This window comes from Opisthorchis viverrini (genome assembly GCF_000715545.1).
Source record: "Opisthorchis viverrini unplaced genomic scaffold opera_v5_25, whole genome shotgun sequence".
Lineage (NCBI taxonomy): Eukaryota > Metazoa > Platyhelminthes > Trematoda > Opisthorchiida > Opisthorchiidae > Opisthorchis > Opisthorchis viverrini.
In genome coordinates, this window is record NW_008751681.1 from 2,778,211 (window position 1) to 2,797,629 (window position 19,419).

At 44.3% G+C, this 19,419-nt stretch overlaps 1 protein-coding gene across 1 annotated transcript in view; it reads right to left on the minus strand.

Moving 5' to 3' along the window:
• Nucleotides 1-15,820, minus strand: part of T265_02187 (hypothetical protein) — a gene marked incomplete at both ends in the record, with an annotated part of 95,797 nt that extends 79,977 nt beyond the window's left edge. The window contains 6 exons of the mRNA XM_009166361.1: nucleotides 1,748-1,856; nucleotides 4,629-4,761; nucleotides 5,586-5,702; nucleotides 13,657-13,762; nucleotides 15,199-15,651; nucleotides 15,701-15,820. Of these exons, the coding sequence (XP_009164625.1) occupies nucleotides 1,748-1,856; nucleotides 4,629-4,761; nucleotides 5,586-5,702; nucleotides 13,657-13,762; nucleotides 15,199-15,651; nucleotides 15,701-15,820 (1,038 nt within the window). The remainder of the gene's footprint in view (nucleotides 1-1,747; nucleotides 1,857-4,628; nucleotides 4,762-5,585; nucleotides 5,703-13,656; nucleotides 13,763-15,198; nucleotides 15,652-15,700) is intronic.
• Between the last annotated feature and the right edge of the window lie 3,599 nt (nucleotides 15,821-19,419).

Sequence of the window (19,419 nt, forward strand, 5' to 3'; positions counted from 1 at the left end):
ATGGTAAGTGTACAAAGTGGATGTAAAACAACAGGAGGCGAGGAAGTATGCTGGAAAACGTGGGTGCAAAACATGTGAACCTAGTTCTCAAAGATTTTGATGGGCTGACTGATTGGGAGGATAGTAAGTTTTGAGGCAGCTGAAGGGTGATCACAGACAACTACAACAGCCCAGTCACGTTGCTTCTTAATTAACAGTGTAAAAGTATTAAAAAACGAGACTTAGGCAGCTTGTGACATGCAAGAAGGGGAGAAACAGACGGATTCAGTACGGAACATCAACAAGAGAATTAAGGCAAACGCACTAATCACACACAGCCAAACAGGTTAAGCTGTAACCTTATGTGGTCAAAAGACTAAATCGACTGAGACTAGTGGAATACTGTATAATCCAGTCGGCCTGTTGAGGACACCTATCAACTGGTCTCCACTTGTAGAAAACAAGTCAACTGGGACGCATCTGTTTTCACAGGAAAACACCCCGAAATAGAGCGGCATTCCAAATACAGTATCTTTAAACCACAGTAAGAAATTTGAGTGCGTTTTTGAAAAGAAAGGTTTAATTGAATCAGGAGGGTCAAGAGCGGTACTATGGAATAACTGAGTTGAGTCCCCAAAGTAAACCAGCTGAACTATCCCATAGTTGGCACGACTCAGGTGGCGCAACAAAGTACAACCAAAGGGCTCACATGCAGGCATGAAATACATGATCATTGATAATGGATTTCCATTTGTAGTCGAAAAGCCAGATTCCTAGAAATAAGGTTGAGGTAAAATCTACTTGTGCACCGAAACGTTCCAAAGTGACGAGGATTTCATTCTGCGGACAAAACAGTGAAGAATGGATATGATAGCTGCGGACATCACCGTGTGCGCACACGGTTGCAAACGAAAAGGTCCGTCACTCATGATTTACCGACCGTTGTGCTTATAAAAAGAACGAAACCCAGAACGAAAGGTAGGGGGAGTGGAATATACGCAGTGCCGAGTCCTTCAAAGTTCTCCAGATTGTTGTCGCTCACCAGAGGCGACTATTCGCGGAGGAACGTGACCGGTTCAGGTGAGATACTTGTCCCAAACCCCATACTTGGGTTGCCGTTGCTGTTTAGCCAAGCTTGTGTAATCTTGACAACCGAATTGCATGAGTCTTAACGAGATACAGCCGCTATCTCAGAAGTGGTTGTAAAAAGCTTCAATAAGCGGTCATTGACAATAATAACCGTAATGTTAGTAACTACGATTTATGACCCAGGTTCCGCTTGTAATCTTGTAGAAGACACACGGGAATCCATCCGGAAATGGTGTTGCGTAGAAATTTTCAGGTTCATGAAAAACCATTTATTTCATCGTTCTCCTTATCAACGTGCTGATAGCCAATACCTAAGCAGATTAGTCCGAGAAATCCCTGAATAACTTAAAAGAAACGGTATATAACAAATAAGTCACAGCCGCTCGGTCTCTCGCCTTCGAATATGAAGTGATCTGATAAGCGCATTCAGAAATCTGTTGCGACCTACGTGTATTTACCGGTGAGATGGTGCGGCAACGGCCATTAATTGGGAAAATGGTTCGTCCCGTAGTACCAGATTGTAAAATGGTTATTTCGGGGACCAGAAGAAATATTGCAAATGTAAACGCTGACCAAAAAATGTTTCAAATGGAGCCGGATCAGAGCACTCCACACCTGTAAGGTTCAATGTCTAGACAGCAGACTAATTCGAAGGACAGAAAACTACCAACGAACTTACCAACTCCGGCAGCATACTTCGATAGGAGGTGTGGATACCGTAGAGAAAGGGCGTAGGGGCATTCAAATATTCAATCAAACATTTCGGAAGAATCGGGACAAAAGTATGCCTATAGGATTGAAGAAAGGAGGGAACAATAGACAGGTAAGAAAGTGGTAGCAGATCTCTGTCAGCATGCCTCTTTCTGGAAGTGCGGGTGCTTCGAAAAATTAATGGCAATTTATCAATAGGGCAGTTCACTTTCCTGATTCATTATTTTTTACCATACTAAGGTTTTATAAACGCAAGTCAATACGAGACCAGGATGGTGACGCATCGGTTTTTACTAACGGTACCGAGAGACTGACGATTAAAACCAAGGTGACAAGCACTGAAACAACGCTGTTGCTCTATTACCACAGCACGTTGATGAAAAGATCCACTGCGAAGCAAAGCGATGTCCGGACGTTCATGTAAGAGTGTCAAGAACAGATTCTGGAATTGCAAAAGCCATCGATAGCTAAACGGGGAGAGTGGGTTCTCAGATGTGGCACGACTTACAATGTGAATTCAAGCTCTGAGATGAAAAGCAATCTAGCTTTTTGACATCAAAGACATCAGCAAAGTAATAAGACCACTTTCAATCAGGTCCGCAAACTATACCACGGGAATTATGGGAAGGACATTTTCCAGTACTCCAAGATTTTCTGGTATCTGCTGCGTCTCGGCAAGGTTTTTTTTGGCAAACAAACTCATTTCAGTTTTCATATTCACTGCTGATGGACTACAACAAGCAGAAATCTAGGGTTCAACGTCCCAGATAAAATCAGTTAATAAGGGTTTTCATGGAAATGTAAATAAAATTTCCTAAAATCAGGCGAACAAATTCATGTACTACCCATAAACCCACCGACTCTTTACGGGATCCGGCCACAGAGTCAGTTTGATTAGTGCCACAGTCACACAAATGCGCCACAATAACGGTAGACAACCCGCCAAACACTAGTCCAAACTGATTAAGAGTCAGACTTGAATCAAACTTTCACATATACCGGCAAAGCCGACAAGTTTCGCGGGATGTTCGCTAAGTACACGATGAATCGTACTTGAATCGGACCATAGTTTCCGACATGTCGAATCAAATCACGACATTGCCAGTATCGATATAATAATCTCTCTCTGCCTAGTCACCTTAAGCAATTTCCTGCCCACAAGCATCGTATGAATGTAAAGCTTAGCCCACTGGCCACAGTCACGATTCGCTGACCAAATGCAACCAGTAGACACATATATTAAAACCTACTCCATCCTAATTTAGGTAAACGGTCTTTATTATTAGGACGGCGATTACGTGTGAGTTGAAAACGCACAGTACTTTCAACAATTTGATTTGCTGTAGTGGCGTTGCTAGTCGCTTCCGTCTGCCAAAACAGCTATAAACCGTGTACCGTAGGCACATTGGTTCAAGCTGCTACAGTTTCGATCATCAGAAAGTGGGAGAGTGCTAGATATGCAGACAAGCTTTGGAGGCGATGGTATGTTCAGTGAATTCGGAATCTGGGTAGCTATGTACTGAAGGCGATAGCTTTGATGCAAGAGCGCCACTACCTGCACGAGTGGACCATTTCTGCCAGTGTCATTAACCATTGGCGAGATGAGCCCCCGGGTCCGCATCCAGGGCGGCAGTTGCCCACCCGGCTAAGTTTACTGATTAATGTTTCCATGTTTCGTTGCCAGGTCATACAATACCTGTCTCGGGGTTACCCTCTGTCGGACAGACATCGTTTGCCGCGTTTAGATGCACGTCTGTCGGACAGTAGCCCGATACAACAGACATCGTTTGCCGCGTTTAGATGCACTGACTCCAACTACGGCAGTCAACCGAACAATGGAATGCAGTCCAGTAAAGCACATTAAATTCTGGAGCGAAGCACAACTTCCACATCGTACATACCACGAACCATTGCATGAAGATCACATGAAACCTGAAGAGTAAAGTGTGATAAACCTGGGTTCGCCCCACAGCGGTTTGAGGTACATGGACGGATGCGGACCTTGTATGTGTGTTATGAGACACAGCAAACAGCCGAAAGATGGAAGATCTGAGAAACAAATACCCGTTAACCATTTAACAGAGTACGGATGCTGAAATGAGCAATGTGGAATGAGTCTATTAAATCGGATAAGCATTTACTTTGATTGATTTTGTTGAGTAGAAGCTTCGGACACGGAGCGATGATTAAGTGTTTGATAGTCGAATAAACCAAGATGACTTTACTGAGAGATATGTGGGGATGAGTTAGTGAATAAAGAGTAAGGACGAATTGTACCTCCCAGTTGCTCATTTCGGCTCTTTGACACAAAAGCTTAACCCACAATGCAGCGAAGTCGAATAAACCAAGATGACTTTGCTGAGAGATATATGGGGATGAGTTAGTGAATGAAGAAGAGTAAGGACGAATTGTACCCCCCAGTTGCTCATTTCGGCTCTATGACACAAAAGCTTAACCCACAATGCAGCGAGAGGATGTAGGATTTATTTCGAGACACATGCCCTTTGTCTGAGCCAAAAATCAGCAGCGACTGTTGGGGACTCTTTAGGAGGCGAATGTCACAATGGTCTGGCCCTGGGATACCGGGATTAAGGTTCATAATGTGACTGCGAACACCTGAAGTGCCTCAACAAGAAAGAAAGGCTTCGGAGTACAGTACGTAGTTCTAATACGGATAATTGGCTCGCACATGTGATACGGGGCTTTGTCAATGAGCGGATTCATTATAATAGAATGAAACGAAGTTATATCAACGATGAACTTTGGATACTCGGAACAAGTTGGACGAAGCAAAAAAGTAGCTTCGGCATTCATAAACTCCGCTTTAGCAACGCCAGTAAAACACTCACCCATATTTCAACGGATATAAGATGGCTGTCAGTGCCTGACAGGATTCGGTTAGTCGATTTAGACTTCGAGAGCAAAGTAGTACCTTCTGATCACTGAGGATGGCTGAGAATAGGAGAATAACATTGTGAATTCCTGAAGGGGATAAAGAAACATAACGATGGTTAATGGATCCCTTTATGAAATCCACGGACGTCTAGGGGTGAAAGATGATTCCTTGTGCACGTTGATTAGTGTGGTTATAAAACAAGGCGCATTCAGGTGAGGAATTTTACCGCACACTCCCGGACAATCGAGACAAGCGAGAATTCAAATAGGATGTTGGAAAGTGCCAACTGTGCCATCTGTCACAAAGTAAAAGGATGTGTTCGATCATCACGAGCGACTGGAATTAGAGCCTAGGAGCTGGATGTTGATGGTGCTCAGTCGGTGGCTAGATTATGTAATACGCAGGTCGAGATATGGTCTGCTAAGACTGTTTTGCACGCTACATTTAGATTACTGTAACCTAAGGCAAAAACGTGCGACTTGACAGGAGAGTATGAAGATCGATGCCGTCGGTCTGGTCAACTTTCCAGGTTGAGTTTACACGATTCTATCTGTGGTAAACCGGAGACACTGTAAGGTATGACAACTAAGCCGCATCGTTGGAGGTTAGATTCTGTCTAGAACGCCCAATTAAGAGTTTTCACGTATAAGCTTTTGGGAAATTTGGGGTAGGCTAGTACTAGTCCCTCCCGCAAATACACTGTTTTGTTCTTCCTTTCACTACAAGATCTTGGTGAATAACATCACAGGGGTTCAAAGCAACGAAGCATTGGGATCTCCGTTAGCGATCCCCTTCGAGATGAAAATTGAGGGACGGAACATGAATTGGCCTATCGTAAAACCAGTAAAAAAGAGGAGAGGACGAATGAAAGCATTTGTCTATCAATTCTGTCACACATGCGCCCACTCACCCAAATTCTTGAAGAGTAGGGCCACACAATTGCGTGTCACAGGAATAGTATCACAGCGCGGTGGTTGGATCACTTGTCGATCGCCGGCGCCCAAACTGAACGTTATACGAGGGCCGCCTGAAAAAGAAATATCTAGACGTTTAAATCATACATGCTACCCTAGCATTCATCAAACTGGAATCATCCGGTAATGTTATTTCCTGTGACGAGTGCGCGGAACAGCAAAGTTGAAGGTACGTATTTCCGGCACGAGCTAAGCAACGGCGCATAACCTGAATTTAGCTATTAAATTAAAGTGCTGAATAAGGACCCCAAAAGTAGATAAATCACTCAATGCCAATCATTTTCAGTTCTTTAGTTTCCTCTAAAAACGGAGGAGAAAAAACAAAGGGATCTCACAGCATTATGTAGGGGGGCTCATTAGAATGGTGAAAGTAGGAACAATCTCAAAAAACTGTCCGGTTAAAAACTTAGCATTCAGAACGAATAATCACACAAGGGCGAGAATGAGAGAACTCTTATTCAAAGTATAGTCGTTGGACCGGCTTCCCAGAGGAACCTGTAACTTTATACAGACCTTATAAAGGACTGTCATCGTGTGGGGATCAGTGCGGACACACAGATTATCTTTATTCTGAGAAAAACGTCGACAAAAGAAAATAGCCAGCAGGTAACGCCAACCACAAAGGTGAGGCTAAAAAATCTCGCACTTTCGTTGTCGTCTGCGAACGCAAACGCAAACACAGATATCGAAAACCGGACCAACCAACGGGAAAAGGACCTGATTGGGCTGTCACAATACAAAGTCAACAGCCTCAACTCATTGAGATACGACTGCACGATGTGAAATGAATAATAATGGAGTATTGTGTGAAAAAAAGAAACCAGCATTTAGCAGCTCGCCACTCCGTTGAGGGGTTTTCGGTCTAGTAAGACCTTAAAGTCCTTTAATCCTTATCCGGTAAATGCGGTTTTCTCTAAAACCTTACCCAGGACTATTACTCACGAGGCTGCAGTATCATCGTATTGGAACTAACAATATGAGATAAACTATTTCAACTGAGTTGTAGTTTTTGTTGCAAACCAGTAAATGCTCTCAGACGGCTGAAAAAGATGCTGGTGAACGAACGTGCTTCTACTTTCAGGCGAGGTATTCAGGGACCATTCCGTACCATGTAGTAAGAAACCCTAATCATAAATGTTCCATCCCTATCCACCAACGATGATTGTCGGATTACAATTTACCGGAGGAGGGAACTCGTTCCCAAACCACCGCCATCACCCCCTTGTTGGTCTGAGTGGAAGACGAGCTGTTGAAAACCTGAAAAGAACCATGGAGCACTCAATTGTCCAGAAAGGTCAAAGTCCGTTATAGACAACCTAACGTCAGTGATCAAGGATGGTGGATCGCAACCAAAGTGATGGTCTAAGAACACAAGAGCTAGTTTTTATTGGCTTTCTGACCTACCAGTTGTCCTGCTGATAACTGGTGTCAAGGGCATCGTTTACCCTGTCACATCGACCGTTGTGATGCCGAATCTTACCCGCAGTGCGGTGAATCTCTGTAGGCTAGTCCCCCAAAGTAAGTGTGCACATGACAATATCGCTGTTGTCTACTCGCCGATTCCTTCAGAAGGCATGAAGATGTGCTTAAAAAGGCAGCCACAAAAAGCTGCGATGTGACGTCTAACCTGAATCTAAGCACAGAAGCCCAGCACAGCGCTTCCCGGAGATCAGTGAGCGTCTACATTTTTGGCTTCAGAGAAAAATTAATTGCAGGCAAAGTGATTTGGAGTATAATACTAGCACAAATCCTCCACTGCTCCAGTTAGAAGCAGAGATCATGGTGACTTAGTCCTAATTACGTGAACGAGAACGCTCTCTGGACTTTGTTAGTGGCATCTACCCGAATTTAGCTGCCACCGTGACGTAGTAGTCAAGCTTGTGAGTTGCCATGACCCTGTAGACTGCACTCGGAACATCGTTCCACTATACCATACAGGAAAGGCTAGCGCATACTCATCAGACCAATTACAGCGAACAGTTTCCTTTTTAAATATATCCTTTTGTTGGAGACGTAAGCGTTATTCTTAAATCTGACTAGAAGCTGTACTTTTTGGTACCAAAACCGTGGAAATCGATTTGGTTCTGGTTTTCGCGAAGCGACGCCTCCAAAAGAAATAGTTGCGCCAGCCTTATTCTGTGCAAAATGATCTTGCAAGCCCAAGTGCTTGAGCAGCCGTGGAAATCGATTCGGTTCTGGTTCTTGCGAAGCGACGCCTCCAAAAGAAATATTTGCGCAAGCCTTATTCTGTGCACAATGATCTTGCAAGCCCAAGTGCTTGAGCACTAGTTTCTTAAAGTAACATCGTGCGCAACGCGGCTGACCAACCGCCCTGGTGCTCTCAAGTTCGGATGAAAATATTGAAGGATATACATAATAGTTTGACCGAATGTTGTGAGATAGTGACGGCAGCTAGTGCCAACTTACTTTTGACATCTACACCGATATATGAGTTGGATGACAGGATGATCTTGAGATCTCGAAACCACACGGAGTTCTTACTATAAAACAGTCTACTCGTATGTCCTTAGCTCTTTAGGCCATTTAACAACAATGAAGAAAGTCAAAATGACAAGGTTTTGCCGTCACATGAACAGAATCATCGGTACTGAAGTGTCACAAACTTACTCGCTTTCTGCTCTATAAGCCTCATATCTTATGGTGCGCAACGGTGAGCACATGTCAGCACAAAAGCGCTCGACTATGTTGAAAATACGAACCGCTACTTGAAAACGCTGGGCCCATGAGAATGCCACCTTCTAAATGTTCATCCCATGGATTAAAGTAACTGATGGAATCTGCTAAACCGACGTACTAGCGCATTTGGATAAGCTGACAAAGCTTCCTTTCTCTTATTCATTACAGGGCGCCAATATCGTCACGAACACGATAAATCCCGGAAGCCATGAACAAAACGCTTGGCAAGACGTAACATTTCACCTTAATTTTTCCTATTTTAGTGGGATGGGACGTACGCGTTCCGCAAAATGACTGGGCACCACAGATCTGCGCCGCTGGATAGCATGAATAACGTCAGCTGCGTTTATCCTATATAGGTATCATTGGGCGATTTTGACTAAAAGTTTGAGGTTTTCTCCTGATTCACATTGATGTTCGATGGTTGTTATTATATTAAGTAGCTCACGGTACACAATTGCAATATCAATTCAAGTGACAGCTTCCAGGCATTCCAGACATGTTTTCGAAGCGAAAGATGGAGCAGTTTGGAGACTGAAACCTGTGGACTGATGGTGCGCACATTGACCCCATATGTCACAGCACATTCATGTTTTACACAGTATTGCAGAGAGGTAGAAGGATTAACAAAACCAAGCTCCTCTGGTCTTCATTTTTGAAAATGAATAGAGGTGAACGAGAAATCCCCAAGTAATGGTTGGGCTGCGAAGTTGGAGGACGCCTGACAAAAAGAGGGGATCACTTAGGGTAATCAGGGTATACGGACAGCTAACTATCAAAAAACAATGTGATTCACACAATCTCTAACCGCAACTCCGAAAACAACATTCACAGTTTCTTGGAGAGTGGTGATGACGTCAACAGTAAAACAGAAAAAACGGAGAGCATGCAAATATGACAACATCTGCCAGTTGTGATGAAACTTCCAAATGGTTTGTTGTCAACCCCAACGGATGTACGGGAATCAAGAGCACGAATAATATAGATATTCCACTTTTGTCAGAATGAACCGACCTTTCTATGGAGTCGACGGGTCATTGGAAGCCGATTGTTGGTCGGTGGTATGCTGTTAAAGCACCTAAAGTGAACAGGTAATCAACGCGTCCACACGCGGGCGAAATTCTACCTAATCCCCTGGAACCTACCTCCCATTTGCTGAAATTGGGTGTCCAAGAATCATTGAAACCGGCCGTCCTACGACTACATTAAAGTTAATACATCCATCAGTCATTTCAGGTAAGCCCCTTGAGTATAAAGTTGCATCAAACGCATTCCTGGACTTCCTGCCCCAAAATTAGTTCCAGCAAGGGTAAAATCAATGATTCACCGCTTGAATAACGTTGATGAAATTGGCGTTTCAGAGTGAGAAGTCATATTAGTTGTGGGAAACGTGGAAAAATCGCCTAGCCGCTCCGATGTATTTGCACTGTGAATCAAGGTGAGGAAGGTCGGAGCATGAAGATCAGTTTGTCAGTAGAATCCTATCAGCATTTCAAGTCCGTTACTCATTACCATTAGTAAAAACAAGCAAGTATCCTGAGTCCACAATATCCAGAAAGAAAATAATTGAGTGACCACATCTGTTCAGACTCAGAAAATATTATCTAGAGCCCCATAGCATTCGATTACGTATAAGAAAACATACGAATCACGGAATCAACACAGCAATGACGATGAACCCATTTTAAAGCTGTCCAAAAAAGACATAAACAGCGTATTCTATTCTTCCACAACGAATAACTAGTTGGATAGGACATGTTTGGGGGTAAGCGACTGACAAAATACACGCCAAAACCCAAAGGTCGTGGTGGGTTGAAAGATATACAGTGTAAGAGCAGAGTGCTAGAAAAACAAGGTGTGAACCGACATTTTCACACTACAGTGGGTGGACGTGGTGCCAAAAATTAAAAAATAAAGTTGTAAGGTCACGACAGTCATACGTATCCGTAAGGAGTCACAGGTAAATTGAGAAAGATTGTGGATGCGATACTCAAAACTTCTCCAAAAACACTCAATTGTCCACTACAAGTTTCCAAAATACTTTGTTGAATAAATGCACCGCTCATGTGTGGAACCCTTTCGGTGCACAGCTGCCACGCAACCCGAAAGAAGTACGAAAGCTGAGTTACTGCCAGATCGCCCAGAGCTAGACAGAAGCAAACGAAAACCTAGGGTTCGATTTGAACCACGAATACGCTCTGGTCAGTATCCGCTCAGCTAGCTTGCTGATCCCAAAATTTCTTACTGATTGGTTCCCCGTCTGTCTTATAACCTGGCCAATATGGTGACCTGCTTACTTGGCCTGATGAAGCTTTTGTGTAAAAAGCGAAACGCTGCCCAAATAAAAACTACCGATTGTTTACCAAGCTTTTCTGAAACGATGACTTCTCAATCGGTTCCAAACCTTTTCCAATTGAGTGAAAAACCAGAAAGCTTTGCATGGACCAGTGACGATCAGTGGTCAGAGGGTACCCTTACTGAAGTCAAGGTATGCAAATGAACAGGAGAGGTCGACTGTCTGACAGCCAGATATCGCGCCTCAAACTGCCCATAGCAAACCAAGTCCCATCACGCCCAATGGACTCAAAAACAATAGGAACTTAGGTACACCGTGCACTCCACAGCTGACCATTGGATCAATATTTTTAGTAAACAGATGATGGTTGCCGGAACAAATGGCGTGGGAGAATGCTAAAAGACGCAAGTTATTCTGCGGATAAGTAATCCATCTACGAGCAACGGCATCACCAAAGTGATTTATGTGAAAGGTTATCCATCCAGTGTGTCAATTGGGATTTTTGACGACTCGCAGCAAACAAGTATTTGTCAGTGGAGTCAGAATTTCTATCAGCCTTTGGAGTAGCACTGTGTTACCCCGCTCACTTCTGTCAGAGATCAACAAAAAGATTCATAGTTTGACTGATAAGTCGAAAACAAATTCACGGGACAAAACATTCACCTGTTTATCAGGAATACAAAACACCTGCTATTAAAGCACTTCTGTGCAAACGTGAGATAAAACGTGGAAAATGAGATGACCTTTGAATAATTCAACTACGTACCGCATCAAGTGCACCTGCAAACTTGATGAAATCTTCACTCAATGCTAAGATTACAACATTCAACGTTAGATGTATTTTGTACCAACCGACTCGAAGACTTCAATCGATGGCAACACGCAGTTACACATTGACCCCCGAAATGGCGATGCTCATTGTGCGGAATATGTAATGAGCGACGCCAAACTGTGGGCTGTAAACAACATCGAACAACGGAAGTGAAACATTGGGAGTAGTGATAGACTAGCTAACAACCTTGCCATGTGCCCAATTTAAGTTTTGACATTCTGAACTCATTCAGTGTTACCGATCCCGGTGATGGTTACAGTTTCAGAAAGCGGCGCAGTCCACCTGCACCTAACCCATCCAACAGATTCTCAGAGCGTACAAGTTAAGATAGTTATGCTGGTTATGCTGAGCACAAGTTATACCATTGGAAAACTTTCTTCCACAAAGCAGCGTGGTCGCTCCCTGAAACGACGGGCCTCAGTTCATAAACTTATTAGTGGGTTAATCAAAAAATTCCGGCTCAACTGCGTATTAGCAACTGCAACGGAAAGTCCAATGTCTACAACAAGTGGACCAACACAACAAGTGCTGGAGACATCCCGCTGCATTGCAGCGTCCAACTACCAAGCGAAACTACAGGAATTTCCGCTGGGCAGTCCCCAAGCCGAGTGATTTAGTTGGTACCAAGCGCAGCTAAAGCCAAACTTTATGAGGAAAAAGCGAGATGGCCCAAGTGGCTAGAGTGCGAATTTACTGGCCGGATGGTCTGTGGCTCGAATCCGACGTCTGCCTCTCGACTTTCCTGTCTAGGCTTCGGCAACCTGACAGTATCTTAGCCCTCGTGTTCCCTTTGGGTGGCATGGCAGCTAGGCACCGAAAGGGTGTTACGGCTGAACGATTAGTTATTATTAGTAGGAGCAAAAAGCGGCGTTGACATCAGGGAGATGACGTTCAACTGCAAGGCACTCACTAAAGAGTATACACAGAGTGAAAAGAAGTGCACAAAATGAAAACGGGAAATCAGTTCCACCGAGAAAAACGCACCTGCAAACTTGAAGCGTATGAGCAGAGCAAGTAACTTGTACCACGAGATCGCGACAAATACGACGATCTGCAACTTCTACGCCGCTGACCCGTAAAAAACTGTCTGTTATGTTAATGTGCTGACTACTAGCCTTAGCTCCTGATAGCAAAAGTACGGGAACTAAGTTACCTGTCTCACGAATAACCCTTTTTGCAACCCAACGAAAGTACAGGATGTGATAGGACTTTTCAATATGTTAAAGGTGTGCAAAGGCCAGCAAGCGGCCCCTTAGAGCTGATTTACCTGAAATCCCCGCTACGCGATTGTAGTTAAACTGAGGATGATTCACATCATCGGGTATCACTAATAAAGGGTACATTTGGTATGCGCAGTTCGTTAACAGGACCACGTAGCCAGTCAACCACACAAATGTACTCCACGACGATTTTATCCTTATGATTTTACCTTTGAACATCAAGTAGACCGAAACGCAATAAGGTCAGAAAATGCGATCGACACAACCGATAACGTCCGGTTTCCAATTACTCAGTAACTCCACGGCGTTAAGAGAAGGCAGTCTGGAGTGTATCCACATTACAATTATTGCCTATCTCATCCGTCACTATTCATTCAAGGAGGATATCCCCTTGTAGATAAGAGGATAACCCGATCGCGCACACTTGCACAGGTTGTTAGTCATCATGTTATGGAAAACCGTCAGGAACTAGCTGAATAAGCTCATAAACTCAAAAGTGATTGCACTCTAAGACTTGAAACACGCAGTGGAGCTTCGGAAATCCCACTGAGGTTTAAAACGGACGTCGTTATAGTCAGACATAATGGAGGGTTTGTGATACTGTGCAAACCAGGACACTGAGAACCTATAGCTAAACGTGTTTGTGACAGTAGAAAATCAACACTCCACTAAGCTGGAAGCGGAAAAAATACTAAATGGAGTGAAGAACATTCTGGGACATCAAAATCGAAAAATAAAAATAATTACCATACAGGGATAAAAACACCAGATTTTCATTCGTAAGGAGCATTTCGTGTAGTTAGTAAAAACGGCAAGTATTAGGAGGTAGAAGGTATATCACGGGGAAAACAAACTGCTCAAAGTAGGGATCAAATGTAAGCCGTCTACTGTGAATAAAGATTGAGGAAATGTTACAAAAGTATGAGCATCCGTTCCCTGGGAAGAACGGACCAAAAACTAACCTGTGGGTGGCACATCCACAGATCCCAAAAGAGAAGCAATCATCTGTTCCAGTGAATACTGATGTAGGGAGTCGGCAAACACGGTGTACAGGAGACTGAGACTATTCTACAAGTAAATAGCGAGAATAGACAAGTGAAGCAACCTCGTGTAAAATTCGAAACTCAACGAAGCAAGAAAAAATTACTGATTGAGCAGGCACCATGGAGTGAACCGAAAAACCTAATTTGAAGTTCAGTGGTCTAGGACAGAGCCGTCAGAGGTGAACTAATGCTGATGGCACCGGCGCAAGCAATGCGATCGTTCATCTGGATACTAATACCGCTTATCAACTCGTCCCGAGACCATTGAAACATGAGTCCCCGGGGAGTTGGTACACTCCCTGAGAAGAAAGGTAGTGCCTTAAACTCGGGCTTGTCTAACTCGTTGTTTGTTAATGTGCACACGGTGACGCATCGACCAGCGAGTCAGAAACCGTCTTACAACCAGACATAAGGCTACAAGTGCTGAATAAGTGAAAAGAAGAACCGAAAATGTCGGAGTCGAGGCCTAGTACACATAGATAACTGAAGCAGTCATTCTGTCTAGCTTGCACAGTTTGTAATAAAAAGCAACGTATAATACTACCCAAATCTCCTTCGGTTTGGTCCATTTTCAGTGAAACACATAATGAAACTGTTCACAAAACATAAGATTTGACAAGCCTGAAATTCAGTTTTTTAAAGAGAACAAAGTTACAAGGGAACATTCATGATATTTCTTTTACAGCAACCCTCTTAAATAGGGGAATACAGACAACCAATAACAATCTTTTAGCAGCGCTGTGGAATGTGCTTGAAGAGCGCGTTAAGGGCATTCAATAACTTCCATGATCCAACCACCGCACGCCATAAATCAATAGTGTCGACACGTGCACTTATTAGCGGATGCAGCGGAGAAAAGTTTACACTGTGACACAAAGCTGAAAACAGTTGTAAAGGACACTGCGTTTGCACGGGGCTAGGAAAAATACCAAGCAAAGTCAAGCAAGGATTGCCAGTACTGTTCGGAATAAGCCGATCGGACCAGGACGTAAAGGACGTCATCGGCGAACAAACGTAAATTTCACTAGCTAATTAATGAGGCGCAGAAGTCACAGCGCAAAACAGCAGACACATGTATACACCACCAACACGATGCCTGCTACAAGGGTCATTCACCAATGAGGTTTTATGACAATTCGTTTCAACAGTGTATCAGATCTCTTTTAATCATTTTTACCCTACAAACCCTAGCAAACGGTGGACGTCAGTACTATCACACCTAACTACAAATACCGCATGTTTAAACTGAAACTTTCCCTCATAACATTCCTACAGCGCTCGATTAGATAAAATCAAGTTCATTTTCGGTCTAATTTGTTAAAACGTCCGGCTACAAACGAATATGTTGCCAAATACATCCAACCCCAAAATGTATGTATGAGGTGCAAAAACTATATAAAAGCCGGTGATGGTAACGAGTAGAAAGATATAATGACACGGACGAGAACTTGCCTTTAATACATCGAAATGCTGATGTCGAGCCAGGAGTACGAGACATTTGGGAGCAAACCATTCAGCTGGGCGGACAAGGTTCGGATCACCATGATCTGAGAATCCGGTTGGTTGAAGGAGATGAGAGTTGGCATGGTTTGTAGGGATGAACAAACCCATGTCCGAACTAGCCAGGCTTTCGGAACTGTGTACACTGCTTGCAGTAGGACTGGGGCGCCAGTGGTAGGGATGTAGAAAGTGGGTGCCACCATTCATGAGGCCACCGGCAACCCGTGCCCCTGACTGAATCCCGGTTGTCAGAACATTCCGGTCGCACTGACTTAGTTGTTGTGTGGTGACCGCTTCGTGGAATGTGAGACAAGCAGCAAAGTAGGAGTCGCCTTCCATGTCCGTCAGATAGGCGACAAAAAACATCGGTGGGGGCCGACTGGTTTCGAGATGCCAACCCCATGGTTGACAAAACTATGGTTGAAAAGATGATGAAACATATTAAAGGGAGTATGAAACTTACCGATTCCAAACGGAAATCGAAAGGGTAGTCTGACCAGGACTTTGTAGGGAACCGGTGGATTATGCGTCCTTCACTTTCAGCACCAGCTTGAAAATGGAACAGGGAATCAGGATGGTGCATTTAGGTAGATTACTCATGTGAATACCAACAGTACAAGCAATAAAAACGGAACCTCGAAAACCACAAGCACCTATAACGCGGACAAAGGCCGACAGACAGGCAATGAAGCCGACCAACTACGGTGACGCTCTCTGGGGTCAACCCTATGATGCCCATCCCGGTGTTTTCTGAAAAACCACAAGCACCTATGACGCGGACAAAGGCCGAGAGACAGGCAATGAAGCCGACCAGGCAAACTACGGTGACGCTCTCTGGGGTTGACCCTATGATGCCCATCCCGGTGTTTTCTGCACCAGTTAAAGCAAACAAATTAGCCTGGCTTATATGTTAGAAAGTCGCAAAAAGTGGATGAGTGGTACTAACAGTTTTCGGCTGGCAGTCTATTGGAGTCAGACAAGGAGTTAAAATGAATAGTTAAGATGTGACGTACAGTGCAGCTGGGTGAATGCAGGAAGTTGCCAGTCCGATTCCCGTCACTAACGTTCGCTAGATTGTTCAGTTAAATGCGCCCGAGGCTTTTTCTTCCACATTCACTAAATCGCATTTTTTTCTAAATCTGACATGGGAAACTACCGGCTCCTGCGGCATGCGTCGCCAAGGAAGTAAGAAGTACTACATAATTACTATCTAAGTTTACGTGCCTAGTGCAGCTGAAGCGCCCAAGCTTAATCAATAGTTCCAACTACACGCTCACCTGAAGCCTACTGCGGAGAAAGATACTACAGTCTTAACCGACCTGGTTACCTAAATGAGTTGAGTCCAGGTGACTCTCGTGACATAGATAAGATTGAGAACGTCAAGAGTGACCATCTTTCGAACATGTGCCGACCACTTGTCTCCCTTGGGAGGAAGCGTCCTAAAAACCATTACGTAACTCAGGGTTCACCAGCCGATCACGTTAACCTAAGATGTCAATGTAGAGTTTCTGTGTACTAGTCAGTGCATCGTTCCCCTGGATTGTCATTCCTCTTTCTACAAGAATTTCGTCATACTCACGCCGACTTTCTTAGGTTATTTTCAGTCTGGCCAACCGATCCATTCTAACAACTGACAATCGCAGGCATTTCTACCATAATCTATCAGGTCTTGAACATCTCAAACCAACTGAGATTGAACGTAGGCATTTCTACCATAATCTTGAACATCTCAAACCAACTGAGATTGATGGTGTTTTTCGTACCTTGATCTGAAACGGAGCTTCTACCGATCATTCATTAGTGGAAACACTTTGATATTTTCACTGGCTTTTTGTCTTGTGAAAGTTCACACCACCCCAATTTGTCTTCATAAAAGGTCCCACCTCATTTCGATGACAGTTTCCAATACCCAATAGTCCTTCATCCAAATAGCTCGATCACCTCAGTACATACTGCCTAATTATAAGAAGCGCAATTCGGGAAATCCTGATGTGTTTCTAACCTTAAGCTTCCGCCCAAAAACGAAGTTAACATCCAACATGAAACATTTCCAGCCGTTCTGTTTTGCATGGAGTTTACAGGCAAAAGGACCTAATGCGGTTTTAAGAATCCACGAAAAATCAATGAACTTTGCAAAATTACCCGGTTCTTTTCTTAATTTGGACAGATTACCGTTTGCACTTTTCCTCTATCCCTGATAAGGTCCCTACACTGACCGCTCTCACTGAGCACACGAGTCCTTACGCAGTGACTGGTCGACATATCATGGCATACGACTAACAACTTATGCATTCGCGACTAGCGCAGAAACCTGGGCTTTACCGCAGTACAACCGTATCAACCCCATGACAGCACAAACAAAATGAAGAGGCATTGAGATGCTAGCTTAATGAGGTCATTCAAGGTGCCTAAATCGCAACCGACGCGAAAAATCCTCGATCCCCAGAATGTCGAGCAGTTAATCGGGTACAGCCGATCCCGAAATCCTGTGAAGTAAAGTTACACGGAAAAGATACACCGTTCGTCTAATGCGTGGGCCCATGCGCCACTAAATGCAGCTAGAGGGTTGTCAGGGATGAAATCTACACGCGACCTCACAATCTCCGACAAACAGAAGGAACCGCTGTCAATCTAACAGCCGGGAATCTGTATACGAGTCGGTCATTTGCACTCAGGATAATACCAACATATTGGTTCCCCTGGCTTGGCGAGGAATCGAAACAACGATAGCGATGGGCTGGAAAACTGTACAAGCCTTGGACAATATCTAGTCACTGAAACAACAGATATCGTCAGTGTGACCACGTAACTTGACGTCCATTCAACACCGGAAATACAATCACAATGCCATGAGAACCCGATGTTTGGTAGCACGAAGTTACCGATGCGCTTCAATGGGACGACGACCAAATCAACCTGCTATGACTGAGCTGATAGAATCAGATATTTTGGAGACCTTCTGATACAACGTAGCGGAAGGACTACGTAAGTCAACAGATGGTACTGAAAGGTATGCGTGTTCTATTTAAAATAGCCCCAAAAGCGTCGGAAGCAACGTTTGTGGATGTATTGCCCAGTTAGCATCATAATCATAATCACTGACAGCATAATATCAGTGCTCAACAATGGTGCTTTGCCGCCGTACAAACCCAATTTATTTGGAAAAATAAAAGTGGACGGGGGAGAGACTTCATGCTAGACTAACACAATCATTCCGAGTTGTTGACATCTCCAAGCACTCATTCAGGCAATCCGGATAGAAACTGAAAGCCAGAACGTCAGTGACATGGAGTACCAGTTACATCTTAGGGCCCCTCCAACCAGACGCGGCCTTCATTCTGGAAGGTTAGTAGAACAGACAGCACCCAGACATTCCGATAGGACCCCCCAACCAGACGCGGCCTTCATTCTGGAAGGTTAGTAGAACAGACAGCACCCAGACATTCCGTAATCTCTTTCACATCCCTCTGCCAATTCAAAGGTTGGGCATCTCCCTGCTTCCGTCACTCTGAAATGGGTACGGAAAACGATGGTTTGGCATGCGCAACACCTGGCCCAACGAACGCAGCCGGACATGTTCTTCAATGGAAGTTCCAGTTGTACACTCGAGCACTCACTTTCTAATTGCCTCGTCATAGATTGGCCGACAACAACCAACACGAGCTATGTTTCTGAGACAACAGTTGTCGAAGACCTGAAGACGTCTCAATTCCGCTAATCGAACAGGTTATATCTCACGGCCAACAACAAAACAGTCACTACAGGGAACTAATTCATACATACATCCCTAGAAATTCATGGGTAATACCTATTTGACGCCATAGGCGTTTCGCTGTTGTATGGGTGCGAGACATGGCCTCTGCAGACAGATGATGTGAGGCGTCTTCAGGTTTTCGACCACCGATGCCTCAGAAGCGTGGCTGGTTGTGGATGGCGTCAGCGTGTCAGTAACGAGGCGATTAGAAAACGGGTATTTGTGCTGCAGGCACCTCAATCCGGGAAAACATCCAGCATCATCGACTACGGTGGCTTGGTCATGTGCTACGCATGCCAAAACACCGTCTACCAAGACGAGTGTTGTTCTCCGTGCCTCCTTCGGGATGGCGCAAACCGCGAGGTGGACAGCACATGACTTGGCAAAAAGGCGTGAAAGAGATCACGAAGAGTTTGGGTGTTGTTGGT